The 15,964-nt window shown below is 45.3% G+C and overlaps 1 protein-coding gene across 5 annotated transcripts in view; it reads right to left on the reverse strand.

Moving 5' to 3' along the window:
• The window catches only part of Alh (coiled coil domain containing protein Alhambra), a 50,425-nt gene that overhangs the window by 6,175 nt on the left and 28,286 nt on the right, over positions 1-15,964 (reverse strand). For all 5 annotated transcript variants that reach the window (XM_084594481.1, XM_084594484.1, XM_084594480.1 and 2 more), the window contains 4 exons: positions 11,829-11,900; positions 9,096-9,213; positions 7,848-7,936; positions 4,929-5,182 (listed from right to left, as the gene is read on the reverse strand). In XM_084594481.1, coding sequence (XP_084450607.1) covers positions 4,929-5,182; positions 7,848-7,936; positions 9,096-9,213; positions 11,829-11,900 — 533 coding nt within the window. The remainder of the gene's footprint in view (positions 1-4,928; positions 5,183-7,847; positions 7,937-9,095; positions 9,214-11,828; positions 11,901-15,964) is intronic.

A 15,964-nucleotide genomic window follows, 5' to 3' on the forward strand; every position in this document is an offset into this window, starting at 1 on the left:
CCACGATGAGTGCACGTCTGCTGTAGAGAGCCACATATGTGCAGTTGACAGCAAACTAGAGATGAGTCCGGAACCTTCGTGCCCCGACATGCTCACTTGTATTCGCGAAAGCATCAACCACAGTGCGAACGCTGACGTGGCGTAAATGACCTTCACGCGACCCAAAGCGCCTCAGCTGTCGAAAGAACACGATCATGCGTCAGTTAGCGCTGAGCAATGTGGCACACCGGCTGACCAGGGTAACCTGAGTGGCGAGCCGCCAGAGGAAATGACTAGCTTGGGGGCTGGCGTGAGCAGTTGTTCAGACTTGACTGAATGCAAGTCATGCGCTCTGGTTGCGGTGCAGACGCGGCGCCGCACTTTGACCATTTTGATGACGCCAGTGCTATACTTGCTCCGTTTACAGCTAGCTTGCCCGATCTGGCACCAAAAGAAAGCAGAAATCGAGCATTTAAGTGCTGCTGCCGAATAGAGCGGAAAGGCAGGCACGAGAAAGAATGCTGCCATCGTAAGGTTTGGAAGTTGAAATTATCGCGAAAGAAAAAAAGATTATCACAACGGCGGAAATACGCGTATTGAGAAAAAGCACGACTGGTGCACAAAACGTAAGGAGAGGGACAGGTCGTTCAGCAAAGCAAGCGACTCATGCTGATGTGTTTCTTCGCGTAGAAGCAGAAGGTTCTTCCTGGAAACGGACAGCCAGAGCTTCAAAGAAAAGGGGAGTCTCAACAGCAACGCTGATGGCATAAGTCTGAGCCCCTAACGCGAGAATACAAGCCTCAAAATTGTCACTTGTTGGTGTTTTTCTTCCTGACACAGGATTTTGAACATATTGAATTATCTTTGTCTAGTGTTTGAAAGTGATGTACATTTGAAGTGCAATTTTCGAATTTGTGGACGCGTTCCAAGTGCTGCTGAGCTACCCTTTATGATAGATGGGTGTATAAGAAGGAAAGAGTCTGGCATAACGTAGTGAAGTTTGTGTCGTGCTTGATGGCTGACCGGCTGAGTTTTCAGCGTAGTTGTGATGCTTGTGGGTACAACGAAAAACTCTCCGGAAGCCATTTTACAGAACGTGCAAAGGAAGCCTTCTGGCTGACTGGGCTCAAGAGAAGCACAGTCGGACGACCCCGGGTAGCAGCATCATCGGAAAAATCCCTCTGGACAGCGGATGCAGTCCCCTGCTATCAGGATCTCCCTCCCCCGGCGGGGCAGTCTGTTACGATTCGCCACTGTCATGTGCGACAGCTGACGCGGCCACAGAGTAATGCAGCGAATACAAGAGCATCAGTCAAAGCAGCAAGCATTTCAGCCATTTCAGCGCCATGCAATCGGCTGCCCAATGCTTCCTCCCGCAGACATACTCTGACATATTCAATCTACACATGTCATTATGTGTGTACGTGTGTATGTGCGTGTGTGCAAACGCTGGCCAAGCCCAACGCTCGAGGGAGAAAGCGTCGCCCTTGTCCATTAACAGGAGGGTGAGGAGGTTCTTCCACGTCGCCGTAACTGAGTGACTGATTCAGCAAAGCTTGCTCTGACAAGAATTCTTCTCCCTTTCCACCTGAACCGCCGAGCGTACAAAAAGCAGCGGTGCAGTGGCTGTTTCCACTGCGAGAGAGACTACGCAGAGGAGACGTCAAGACACCTGCTTTGTGAGCGTGTCAGTTTTCTCTCCGGGCCTGCTTCTCTGCCCGTTTCTACGTGATGCTGTATTAAACACTGTTTTTGTCAGTCGAAACCTAGTCTTTGTCGGGACTGTTGATGCCTTCCGCCGAGCCACCAAGCCACAAGGCCAACACTACTGATGGGGCCTCAAGCCACATCTAACAACTGGTGGCAGTGATGGGTTGACCCAGACGTGACCATGGCGTAACATTGCGCATCGCTGACATGGATGCTCAACACTGAATGCACGTCAGGTCGGGTGCGACGATGGGTTTTGCGACTGCAGGGGCTGAAGTACACAATTAGGCATCGAGGCCAAGCAAACATCCCAGCCGATGCCCTGAGCAGATTTCCCACTGGTTATCCAGAACCAGCGCCTTCAAGTTTGGCAGAAGAATGGTTTCCAATAGAACTTGAGGAACCAGAGCACACCATTTGCTTTGTGGACGTTGCCTAAGCTGACCTCCTTGACACTTCACCCTTCACTGACTGTGTGAAATTGAAACATGAGCAATAGAAAGGCCAGTTGTTGCAGCAGCTGCTGTGGTAGATCGAAGCGGCAATCCTACCAGGTGACCCCAAAAGGGCAAAAATGGTCTCAGACTTGGCCAAGGAAAGCCATATTGCACTGAATAGAATTCTGCTTTGGATGCGGAGAGACAAAACTGTGCCATGGCTTCCTCTGCATCTATAAAAATTGCTGCTTAAGCTGCAGTACGACCATCCACTCACTGGACAAGCAGGCTTCTCCAAAACCTTGAAACATGTCGAAAGCCGCTTCACTAGGTTGGGGGTGCGCTCCCATACATCTTGCTATGTACGAGGGTGCCAGCAGTGCCAGGTCTTCAAGCCTCGTTGCCAGAAGCCAAAGGGACTTATGCACAGCACTTGGGCGTCCTCACCCATGCAGCACCTCAGTGTGGATCTGATAGGCCCACTGCCCAGAACTCCTCGGCAACACAAGTACATGCTGGTAGTTCTGGACACATTCACCAAGTTTATCGACCTTTTTCCTTTACGGGCACCAACTCCGAAAGCCATCGTCGACAAGATGGTGGACGTTTTCTGTCGGCACGGTGCACCTCTTTCCATCTCCAGCTATAACTGTAAACCCTTCGTCAGCAAGATCTGGAAGGGAGTTCTGCAACACTGGGGCATACGAGAGCGGCACACAGTCCCTTACAGACCTGCTGGACAGCCTATAGAGATGTCACAATGCCACAGTCAAACAGACAATTGTCAACTACAGCACCTCCCACTACGATTGGGACAAGCGAATCCCAGAGGTAGCTTTCAACGAGCAGACATCGAAAAGCTTAGTGACAGGGCTTACGCCTGCATTCTTGTGCTATGTTCGAGAACTTCGTACACCTTGGGCATATAGGCAGCAGATTAGCGCTGAAATTCCTGCATTGGCACCCCATGTACTCGCCACGAAGCTTAACCTTTACCTGCAGGATGCATTGGCCATGGCCAGGGAACACCAAGAATCAGCGAAAGCGGAACAGGCAATGCATTACATCAAGCATCGTCAACCAGTCACCTACAAAGTTGGTGACCTTATGTTCTGCGACAAGCACACTTTAAGTAATGCAAGCGCAGGCTTCACTACTAAACATACCTAATCACTGCCCGTGTCGGCAAGAACTTTAAATTCGAAGACCCGGCCTCAAGAAAATACAGTTGACAACTGATTATTCGGACACACAATTTTTCGGACATGCTTGATTATTTGGGCTTTTTCCCAGCCCCAGCACATACCTTATAAAGTCAATGTATTACGCGGCTCAAAATTTTGGACACTCTAGGGTGGGCTATTCAATTTTTCGGACATTCAAAGCGTTCGCCGGGCCAACTGCCACACATTTTGAGCGGTGTTGCCACCATCTTGTTAGGCTATATTATTTGCTTAGCAGCTTCCGTTTCTGGAACAATGTCGCTGCTCAATGCCGTTTTTTTTTTTCTTTTAGCTTGATCGCTTTGACTGCCTGTTCCTGTGTGTTTGCCGTGCGTTTCACGTGTATTGCCGAGCATATAGCGAGTAGGCCTAGCCGCGGTCATACTGATGAGAGAGCTACGTTCTGTCGCTACTGTAGCTTGCATTTATTTGGATAGGCTTTAGTTCTTCAAGAAGCTGGTTCCGGATTTTATAAGAAGCCTTTTTTTTTTTTTTTTTGCGTGCAACGCGGCCGCAAGAAGGCACTCAACGGAGTCGGTGTTATGATCCAGTGGTTGGTGGTGGTGGTGTGCCTCGACAGTGGGAAAACCTACTCTGTCAATTTGCTTGGAGCACTTAGCATGCTCGCCGATGCGTGGAAGTCTGTGCGCAATTTGTGCTGAATGACGATTCGGCTGCCTTGGACGAGGAGAGCGTCGTCGAGCAGCTGTCAGACAGTGAGCATCTCATTGATGACCTTCGCACTGCAGGTGTCGAAATTCCATCGACAGTCTCATTTTCAGAGTTCACAGACGTGGACCACGAGTTGGAACTGTGCGCTGGGCTCACAGATGCAGAAATTATTCACCAAGTGCTCACGGAGTCTGAGAGCGACGATGACGATGACTCACCTGCAAGCTGACTCAACCCTTTCATCAGCTTACGGAGACACTAAGACTCGCCGAAATTCAGGCGGACCTGTTAGCACGGAAGCGGAGCATGGTGCAAAAAAGCATTCACGACTTTTTCTGGCCTCAAAGTCAATGATATGCAATAAATTGAGTTTTTGTGGTGCACATTTGCTTTTTCAGACTTCCCAATTTTTAGGACGTTTTTATGGTCCGTTGAGAGTCCGAAAAATCGGTCGACTGTATGTGGATGTGGCCAACGCAGACCAGCTGATGCCATACTATCTGCCATGGAGGCCCTCTTGCACGGATAAAAAGGAGACGATGTAAGGGCCAGTGCAGGTGGCTGGAGAGAAGAGGAATGCTAGAAACACTGACCGGAAGGGAGACGGCATTATGGAAATGGCATGTCGGTCATGTGCGCATGTGGTAATGCGAGAGTGTGAGCTCAGTGCGCGTTGCGTTCGGTGCACGAACTGTGGAGAACTTAGTGGGGACTCTGGCGTAAGGCTGTGTGTGTAAATAAATCATTCCCTTGACAATCCTACCAGAAAATTTCTCTTTCTAGCAGATATAGACAAAGAAAACTAGCTTCACTTGCTAAGAGTCTTGCACGCATCAGTGCTCATGCAGTTTAATCTTACTGTGAAAAGAAACATATCCTACTCTCCTTAGCACACATGGGCACCCACCGAAGATGTAGGCATGCTTGCCCTTGTGGCAAAGCTCATGGTTGCAGCTGCGTTGGCCTCTGCACTGGCATGTAGAGACACAGGAGGGCTGGGTGTGGGTACCATGGGAGAGGCTGTGCCCCCGCCCAGAGGCCCCATCAGGCGTGCACTAACAGCCAGCAGTTGGTCCCGGCGCGCCTGCAGGCCACTGATGCGGGACTCCAGCTCCATGTTCTCAGAGCGCAGCTGGTGCAAACACGTCAGCAGTGAAGCGACTGCAAACATACATATGCTGCATAAGTAAGGCACAACTCCATCGCCATGGGGGCAGCAATGCTGGAAGCAATCTCTTATGTCGAGGTACAGGGTCGTTTACTTCTAAAGTGAACACACATGCACAATGTGTCCAGTTGCAAACTCATAAGCACACATGTACAGCACAAAAGGGGGTTGAAATGGTTCCTCTGCTTTTCGTAGCTGCATAATATGCACATCATTCTTGTGCCACATTCTGCAGAGCTGTATTCTAAATTCGTCTTGCACTCCTGCACCCACCTCAGAAGTGGGAAGCCCCGTATGCATGCCAAGTGGCACGATGTACATTTCAAATCAGGCACTATGCAAGAATGCAAATTCAATGTGCCACCGATTATTGTAGCCAAATTGGAATATGCAATCAACATTCTACCTGCACATAGCACACAAAGTACCAGCAAGAAAATTAGTACTTTAGGTCCCCATGCAACCAAAGCATTCCTGGTTTCTTTCAACACAGGTGGGATACAAAGATAACTCCTCCCTCGAGCCAGTGGCGAGTGCACCTAAGTCACGAAGCAACATGCACCCGCCAGGCGGGGTAAGGAGAAGGTGCATAAGTGTCTCCCTTGCTCCCCACACAATGTTGCAACATCACTGTAATGCGCTGACGACTAGGAGAAGGGTGCATTCCAGGCCCCGAAGTGCAACCGATTGCTTTGTGCAGTACCGAAGTGGACAAAAACAGGAGCTCACAGCGGGGAAAGAACTCTTCCCTCTTGCCTGTGACCTGCCAAGACACCTTGGCGTTCATGCACAGGTGCACGCTTCTACGCTGTTTCCATAGCTTCAGCAGCTTTAATCCTACCAATACTCATGGTCAGAAACAGGAACATGCCTCTGTTATCTTGTACAGCCTGCAGAGTGGTTTCCGCATGATAGTTTCGCTTTCATGCCTTCGTTTGTTCAAATTTTCACTGCAGCAATGATGGAGATGCAACAAGAGCCGCAGCAAGATTCAAGTGCCTGACAGTGTGCTCGGTGTCTGTCTGGGTACAACACAGAGGAAGCCGCCGAACAAAGTGGCGACCAAGCACCGATGGAGTCTGGAGTCACATCTGTCCAAATGCTAGCATAAGGCAAACAACTATACTGCGAAGTGGCATTCATTACAGAGAATGCAGGAAAGATGCCCCAGTTGCAAACAAAAAAGAAGAGCTTGTACTTTTAAGAGAGTTGCACTGCTTAGATTACCATGGACACATTTAACCAAGACAAACACAAAAAAGCTAGACAATGGGTTTCGACAGACTGCTTCTTGAGCTTACTGCACGAGTTTCTATGAAATCTTGAACGGGATTGGCTCCCAAAAACGCAGTAGAAGGTGTAGCACTAGGGAACGCAACGATGGGGTTCTAATGTACCAAGGTATCTCCCTCATGCTACCTTTGCAGGTATTAAAAAAAACAAAAAAAAAAAAGTTGAGATTGTTTCAGTCAAATGACACTATAATTTAAAGCAGCACAATCCTTTGCTAAGACAGTTGTTAAAGGGATCATGCCATGCTTATCCAATATATTGCAGTTTTGTAGTGTGGCAAATAATATGGGACCTTACAATTTTATTTCCAAAATTTGAGCGGCCTAGATGCATTCTTTATTTCCAAATAAGTGACTGAAGTTGAGACCGCGAAGCTCCTCCCAGTTTGCAGTAACAGCGGTTAGCGGCATGATTGCTGTTTGGTCCGCCACATCGGCTTCACGTAACTATAGTGCCTAGAATACCACAACCGCGGTTGACGTTGCTCGTGCACAGAACATGCAGCAAACGACACGGCGTCGGTTTAAATCATTACCGGTGGCTAGATCAGCAAGTGGTTCATGAAGAAACAAGAATACTAGTTTTAAAAATGTCTGCAGCTCCGATGGAGCTGGAACTTTGAGGTTTAGCTGCTTGGCACATTGGGAGTAAGATGCTATAAACAGTTTATATTCCAAAATTGGTTTCGTGACCACTTTAAGTGAGGATCGAGAGGAGCATGCAAGCTCTCCAAGACAAACAATGTTATGTGAATACACATGCGGTATGAATGCAGAAAAAGAAAAAAGCGGAAGGTCCATGACAACATGGGGGCAGCAGCTGCTCAAGTGTTCGTGTTGTACTTGTGCTGCCACCATAGTGGCTGTGCAAAGAACAAAAAGATTAGTTGTGGTTTAGCTCTGGTTAACCCTAGTTGAATTGCGAAAGCAACGGTATTTTGCCTGCTACATTATTCCCCTATCACACTCTATCAGTGTAAGGTGCTACATTATTGTGGACACTTAAGCTCATCCTTGAAGGGTATGACGTGGAAGCATAAGCTACCAGCCCACATATAAAGTCATGCTTCAACCAAGCCGTATGCACGTGCCTGCGTGGCGTAGGGGTAACGAGAATGCAAACGGTTCTGGCAGGCTGATTCTGATATCACCCTCCCATATGAAAGAAGCGACCAGAGTTGGCAGCTCCTGCCCGCGGCATAGGGGTAACGAACTCAAATGTCACGGCAGGGTGATTTTTTTTATGAGGAGACCGTAGCTACGCCTCTTCACGGCATAGCTGCGGCCACCCGAGGCCTCGCTTAGGCTGTCGTAGTATTGCTTTCGCAATAAAAGCAGGCAAGGAAAGCAGCAGCACTTCACTCACTGTCAAAGTGCTGGGCCTGCCTCATGAGGAAGTTGGAGCCCTGGTCCCACTGACGTTCCAGCAGCTGCTCCAGTGTCTGCGGAAGTAAGCTGCCAAGGCAACACGTACGGTGTAAGCACAGAGATGGAGAACGTTCACATGCACTCACAACAGTGCAGAAAGGGTGCACAGTTAGACAGCAGCACCCAGAGACAGATGACTGCTTTCTTAAAAGGTGCAAGCTGCGGGTAGTACAAGCTGGCAATGAGCACCAGAAATTTCATCTACGGTTCCTATGCACGCGAAAGCTCGACAGATTCCTTAACTAGCACACAGAGCTACAGTGCCACAGAGCAGCCAGACAAAAGGACCTCTCTCTGCTTTGCCTGCGAGAGACTGACAATGTTGAACTGTAGCAGCTTGGAAATAGCAGTAATAAAAAAAAGAAAAGTTATGCAAGACAGAATTCAACCCGCCATTATTTATATATGAAACAAGGAGGGCAAAATGGCAGGGCAACATAACACATCCAAGAGAAAACAATCTGGTTAACATTGTAAGCAAAGGGACAATGAACAATGGGCAGGGCAATAAAATGTTATGCACAGAGATATGAGCCAATTCCTCCTCTTTGCCAAAGTGAATTGACTATTTTCATTCTGGTAGAGGCACAATATTATGCCCCACATTTCTCCAAGCACCAGGTGGGCATAGGTAACACGAGAGACAGCAGGCCTGGGAAGGCTGAGCACTCAGGTCTTCACTAGTAATGTGTAACATTTGAAATTTTCGCTGAGCAAATCGAACCTCCTCCTAGTTGATTCACTGAACAAAAAATAGCACACATAAAAAATTACCTGAAATGAATCAAATTGACTCTCAAATTTTCGGATAGGGTTTGTGTAACTGGCAGAGAGTTCAACCAAAACAAGCTGTAGTCTTGTTTGATGACTATTTAAAAAAAACAGGGTACGCTCCAACATCGCACTGCATGCTGCTTGCAATCAGTCTGTACAGGATGGAGGTCAGCTACACGACCCAGTCCATTCATGTGTGATGATGTTTACACTGCTCGTTCATAGCCTCCAAGCTTGGCCGACACGGCAGTCCTTGGAAAGGTTTAGCAAAACCATGCCTCCATTACAAACAACGGGAGTGGAAGGCGTTTTCTAACAACTTGCGAACCTTATTCTCGGTGATTCAAGGCTTTGTACCAACTGTGGTTATATACAACAGAGGAGTAAAACTGAAAAGAGGGTGCTGACTGACCCTGGCACTGAGGCTGGTTCAGGCCAGGCAGGGCTCCGAGGCACACTGGTACGAGGTGGCCCCAGCTGACATGTGGAGGCCCAGTTTTCGGGAGGCAACGTAGCAGACGTCCGGCCTCCTGTGCACCCATAGAAAAATGCGCTGCTCAATGATCACACTTTGACATGCAACTCTATTGCAGACTTCGTTTAGTTACAGGGTTTAATCTGTACTCAAGGAGTGGAAAGATGGGTTGCAAGGAGGACAGAGAAGGATAAAGCAAGAATTGAGGCAATATCGGTTTTGGTGCCAGTTCGAGAAACCCTGTAAACCATGGCAGAAAGTTGAGCAAATTGGTATTTGCTCACCTTGGAGAAAAAAATCGCACTACACAGACACAGACGCAAAGGACAGCACTTCACAACGCTTTCTTCACAATGAACATTCCTGACAGTGTGGGTAAGCAAAGTACTTGATTGGAAAAAAAACCTTCGTTCTCGTTTGGGTTTAACATTGAATCCAGACAACCATCATATTGGTGTTCATTAGAAAAAAATTACCGTGATGTTAACAGATTTAAGCAGTTTTTTAACAGCCCCTTAAATAATTCAAACTTTAAATTAATTGCAACACTTTCTTCTCGTCCTTTGAAAATCTAGTTAACAAGACTTTACTGTACTATTCAGTGTTCAATTTGAGAAATTATTATTCGAAAATTTTCAAGTATTCGCAACCTTCACAATATTCAGCAGATATCGCATACCGCATTGTCTATGTCCGACCATGGTAAAACTGGAGTAACTGAGCAAATTATTGAAAGTTTGAGTCAAAAAGTATCAAGAAAATGGTACAAAGGCTGCTCATCGTTTCCTTCGTCCCACTGTTCACAACTCTTCTAGAGTCTCTTCTAGTCCGAGCTCCAGCACCTCGTTTGTTCAATGACATTGCAATGCCTTTTGGACACTATAATGCTGTCACCACTTTGGAGCATATGGCTGACACAGTTCTTCATTATGCGTGAAAGCCCATTTTTGCAATTCGCATGGGGCTCCCAATAGGGGCCGAACAGAGTTGTCACTGACTAGGGCAAGCAACCACGTAAAAATCTCGCCTACTGCACTGTACACTGTAATCCACACGCCTTTGAAGTCAGGGTAACTGCAGATGCAACAATGATAAACAAAGTTCCTAGGCCAAAAAAATAACCTAGCTGCATAGTTTCGCTGCCATTACAACATTAAAGTGCATTTCCTTCACTTACACATGCATTGTTCGCAAACCATGACAAAATGGCGTGCTTGTCACAAGGTTTTCGCTGTTTGTATGACTTGGGCTGCCTCACAAGGTTTCACTGCATTATATTATATATAACCTGACCTTTGGATAATTCAGGCATTTTTTTTTAGTCCCTTGAAATCAAAATTAATCAGCGTTCTCTACCAAGTTATTTTTAGCTTCAAGCCAATATGTCAATTCTAGATTCAATTTCGTTGTTCATTCTGTACAGGTCACATACAGTTATGCTGCCAAATGAATCAGTACATATTTCTGTGCAAACGTTTCTAGCATGGCGCTCACTAAATCTAGTTTTGTTTATTTCGGTTGCAAGACTATATGCTCTCTGGAAAAAAGAAAGAGAGCAATACATTTGCCTACTTTTGCTTAAAATTTTCTCATATTAGCAGGTACAGTAGAGCTTCATTTATACGTTCCCGATTCATAGGATTTCCCATTTCACCCGCTCAAAATCATGGGAAGTTAAACATCTCCGACAGAGTTAGATTATTTCCTTAGGCTGGTTCTCAGTGCGCAGAATGAGCAAAAAAATGGCGACTGTAAGCAATCATGATGGCTTCTCCGCATGTCACTGGCGTAAGAATGCAAAGCATCCAGAAACACCCAAAGAAGCGATCCCGGCCCGTCATTAACTCCTACGAACCAAATTTGCTATTAATCTCTTCTACATTTACCAACATCCAAATTCGGACTGAATTCTGCTAAAGCTAAAAATGAGCTCTGCGTATGGATGTCTATAAATGCTAGTCTACACTTTTATGCAGTGAAAGTCTGAATTCTAAATGCTCTTGTACCTCATTCAGCAGTTAAATTTTTCAAAATCAGGCAGTTCGGATCATGTTTTTCCTGATCATACGTTTTTTTCCTGCATTTTTTTTTTAAACATATCAACGAGGTTTTACTGTATTCGATATTCAATCCAACATTCGATGATATTTTTTCTTCATGTGTGTATATTCGATTGATTTTCGAAAATGCTAATGTTTGAACATCTCTAGGGGTAGCAAGGACTTTAGTGTGACTTCAGGCTAATTGAGGGCTTAGTGCATTCTGAAAGAATATGCAGCTTTTGCAACCAAGCGCTCATTATGCAACATTACTGTCAAACGACAATGAAAATCTCAAGTTCAAATTGCTAAGCTTTAAGATCCTCCCATTGCAGATATAATACAAGAACAAGATTAAACTGCTGCTCAAAAGACGCTATCACAAATCATACGGCAGCAGCGTTCTGCTCAAGTATTCCTTGCAGACATCTTGCAAACAATAGCAGTTGCGTGCAAAACTGTCGAAGAAAAGTGACCAATGCATCAGGTAGGTCATTGTTCCATAGAACTAATCAACAGAAAATGAAGAAGTCTTGATTTGAGAACAATGAAGCAAGCTGGCAATCCAGGGCCCTCTCTGCTGTCTGCTCTACTGCAGAGTTTTGAGTAGCGTGCAGTGCAACATTCTTACCACTTTTATCATCGTGATCCTCGGGTGCTTGCATCTTGGCTTGAATGCTGCTGGACTCTAACGTGGCATCATCTGGCCAGGACATAAACACAGGAAAGAGAAGCATCACAAAATGCCAAACATGGCTGCAACTGCCATGGCTTGGCAAATAAATATACAACTCAGCAACTGACCAATTGTGACATAAAACAAATAGCGATAAAGACTTGTGAATTGCAGGTTTGAATCGCCTGAAGCAACACACATACTATGAGGGACACTATAGTGAAGGGCTCCTGATTGATTTAAACCCCCCAGCGTCCTTTAACATGCAATGATGTTCCACTGCACAGAGAGAGAGAGATACAGAGCTGAACAAGAAAAAAAAAATACAACTGAATTAAGACATTCCCTTCATTCCTAGCCAGATAAACTATGGGGCATCTACTAGCAATAATATGAGTGCGAATTGTATAAGAAGTGCCTGGGGCATTAGGCTTTCAAATTAAAAGAAAGCGAGCGCATTACTCGGCAAAAAAAAAAAAAAAAAAGGAACATAATGCTGGGCTACTCCAAAGGCTTGGAATCAAGCATGATCTAAGACTGCAATAACATTGTTTTCCTCATATTTGCCTCCAAACACTGTTTTCTATGCTCAAGATAAATACAGAAGAAAATATACACAGAAGCAAGAATAAAATACAAAAAGAAGACCAGTCCAAACAATACATGCAGTAAATTGAACAATAGCAAACTACTGATTTTCAAGCCTGCAGATTAAAAAAAAAAAAGACAGAAAAATGACTTGCGAAATAGCACCATGTATTACTGCAAGATCAAGGTAATCCCATGCCGTTAGCACATGACAATATTAATTAAAATAAATTAAAAAAAACCATTGCCTTAATTCAAATATGCGAAGCAATTGAAAGGGAGTTTACTACATATGCTCCTAGACCTTTGACGGGAAGCTTTCTTAGTTGCTCGTATTGCTAGTTAAAATTTCTTTGCAGCATTTTACAAGCCGAGGGTTTCTGTTAGCAGAAATTTGCGCAAGTACACAGTGCACTGTGGAAGTTTTACCTATCTCCCTTTAATGTGCGCTGTAGTTAGAGAAAAGAAGTGAAATGCAAATACTTTCAAGAAGCTAAGATGAAAGGGAACACCAATGAATTACTGCCATTTCAAACTTCCTTTGATAGGTTGACAGGTGAATAAAAAAAAGCCCTGCAATTACCTTCATAGGAACTACTGTCAGAAGGCTACCAGCATCATGTTGTTTTTCCTGTCTAAGTAAATATGAAGCAAATTTAGGCAATCCATTCAAGCTATATGACATCTAGCAGTTTCTTGGGAATCAAAGTAGTGTCCCTCATAAAATATTCGTCAAGCATTAACACACACACACACACACGCACGCACGCACGCACGCACGCACGCGCGCGCACACACACACACACACACACACACACACACACACACACACACACACACACACACACACACACACACACACACACACACACACAGTACAACCTCGATAATTCTAACTCGGTTAATTCGAAATCCCGGATAATTCGAAGGTTTTCTGCGGTCCCGTATTTTCCAATGTAAATTTGGCCGGATAATTCGAACAGGCGGCCTGCGCCGGCCCGGTTAATTTGAAAATTTGGACTGCTATGCGGCAATGCCTGATCCATGTTTCGCCGCAAACTCGGCGAAACGACGGCCCTACGGAGCCGCGAGGTAAAGCCACATAGTAATGGTGATGATTTATAGGTGAAGCGCCCCAGCCGGAGCACTCTCTGCACAAAAATCGGTTCACAGTGCGCCTCACGCACCGCCGAAACACGCGCCTGCAGAGGAGAAGACGTGCTTCACTGCAACACGGCGGGCATACCGGTTTTTATCACGTGACCTCGCCCCCACTCCATCCCTTGGTGTGCTTCGCCCACTCTTCCCCCGTGCCTCCGACGCTGCAAGTACGCCACCACCACCGCCGCGCCGGTCTCGCCTGCGCCATTTCTTTGTGTTGTGCGCTGTGGTTAGGGGTCGGCTACTGTACCGTTTTTTTGGGCGGGACTGTGCAGAAGTGCTAGCTTTGTGACCGTAGCAGTGCAGAAATGCCAAAGTATGCCAAAGTACAAGACTTTAACGCTGCAGCAGAAGTTCTGCTTGATCCAGGAAGCAGGCAAGAGCGCTTGTTCGAAGACCGAGTTGGCCAAAAGGCATGGCGTGCCCCTCTCGACGTTGTCCACAATTGCGAGTATTGCGACCGCATCAATGCGCTCTGCGCAGAGGATGAGTCCAACGCAGTCGGCTTCGCCGAGTATATCAACATTGAGAGCGAAGAGCAGACTGGCTACTCTGACTTGGAGAGTGAGATCACTGCTGGTACGAACATGCGCGATGACAGCGACGATAGCGACGACGACACCGACGAGCCTCCCCGAGCACCTGCTCTAGGTGAAGTTATCAGATCGCTGAACGTTATCCGCAGTTTTGTTGAGTGCCGCGGTGGAAGTTCAGAGATGTTTCATCTATTTGACCAATTCGAGAGCATGACCTTAGGAGCCGCAAACTACCGGACGCGGCAAACCAGCATCTCTGATTACTTTCAGTAGTAATTCAAAATATGCCAAATAAAGGTAACACGTTCCTGCAACGAATTTTTTTGCCTAAGTCTTATTTCTTGGTGTGTTCGGTTAATTCGAAAACCCGCTTAATTCGAAGATTTCTCGCGGTCCCGATGACTTCGAATTAACGAGGTTGTACTGTATATATATATATATATATATATATGACAGAGCCATGACTTAAAGAAATGCAATCAACAAGATCCTTTCTCCCATATAGTCCAGTGCAGAACTATTTTTCATGCCTTAGAAGTGAGGAGCTAAACCTAGAGTGGTAAGTTACTGAATATCGGTAAAAGTAACATTTATGGCATCCAATCCATGAAATCACTGAAGACATGGGTAAAAGCCCTAACATCTTATTCTAGCTTGCTCAGGTTACCCAGAAAGGCCAACATTCTATCAAATGAGAGTTGCAAGTAATCAGTGACATCGTAACAAAAAAAAATGCAGGCATGACCCAAAACTCTCCTAGTTCAGTTTGTTTGAACCTTTAGTAACGCCATGCATAAAAGAGTCACTGCTAATAAGCATGCAATTGAGAAGTTTTATTGGAATAAAAAAGTTCCGGTTTCTATTAGAATGTTAAGAGAATGAGAATGAAGTGTCCTATGGAAACCAGTAACAGCATGACAGTTCGAGCAAAGATAAACAGGATAATATTAAGACACGTTACTATGCTATATGATCTAGGCAAGATGAACAATACACGAACACATACATACAACAGAAATATGGCAAAAACACTTTAACAAGTGAAATTCACACAATTACAATAGGTAACATTAAATCAGCTATTCTGAAATGGTTTTGAACTGATTGTAATTTATCTTTAGTAGCGATGTGTGACGGCAGGTTATTCCAGTCTATTACTGCGCGTGGAACAAATGACCTTGCATAATGATATGAGCAGAAAGTTATGCGTTTTACTTTGTCATTGTGATCACGATGCAGGAAGAGTGCCGAGGGCGGCAAAAAGAAGTCATCATGGAGGGTGGAATGATGACGATACATATAATAATTATTTTTTTCACCACTAATACCGAGCTTTTTTACTGAACACTTTTAGGACTTTCAATCATGTTTTTCTCAACTCCTTATTTCGAGCCACACGACTTTTGTGCACAACTTTTAGTCAGATCAAGGCCAAATTTGGCATGCATAATCTAATGACTGAATAGAATGCAACCATTTAGGTTTTAGCACGATCTGTACCCTTTTTAAGAGCTGAAAATAGTTTAATACTGAGGAACTAGCCCTTGACAAGAATGCACCTGGTATAAAAATGTCTCAAAACAGTGCATCCTAAGGGAACAACATTAATTTGCTTAGTTGTACACACTGGATTTGCCATTTTGCACTGCTATCTCAGCGCTCATTGTTATATGCAGTAACAGCCCAAGCATGCAAAATTTTTCACATATGCAATATATTGCATATATGAAAGCTTCAAACTATCTTTTTACTATAAAACAAATTGGTGATTAGGCCCTATAAGCGGTAAAACTTTTCATTCACCTA

The sequence above is a fragment of the Amblyomma maculatum genome, chromosome 2 (genome assembly GCF_055883805.1).
Source record: "Amblyomma maculatum isolate TAMU_Amacu chromosome 2, ASM5588380v1, whole genome shotgun sequence".
NCBI lineage: Eukaryota > Metazoa > Arthropoda > Arachnida > Ixodida > Ixodidae > Amblyomma > Amblyomma maculatum.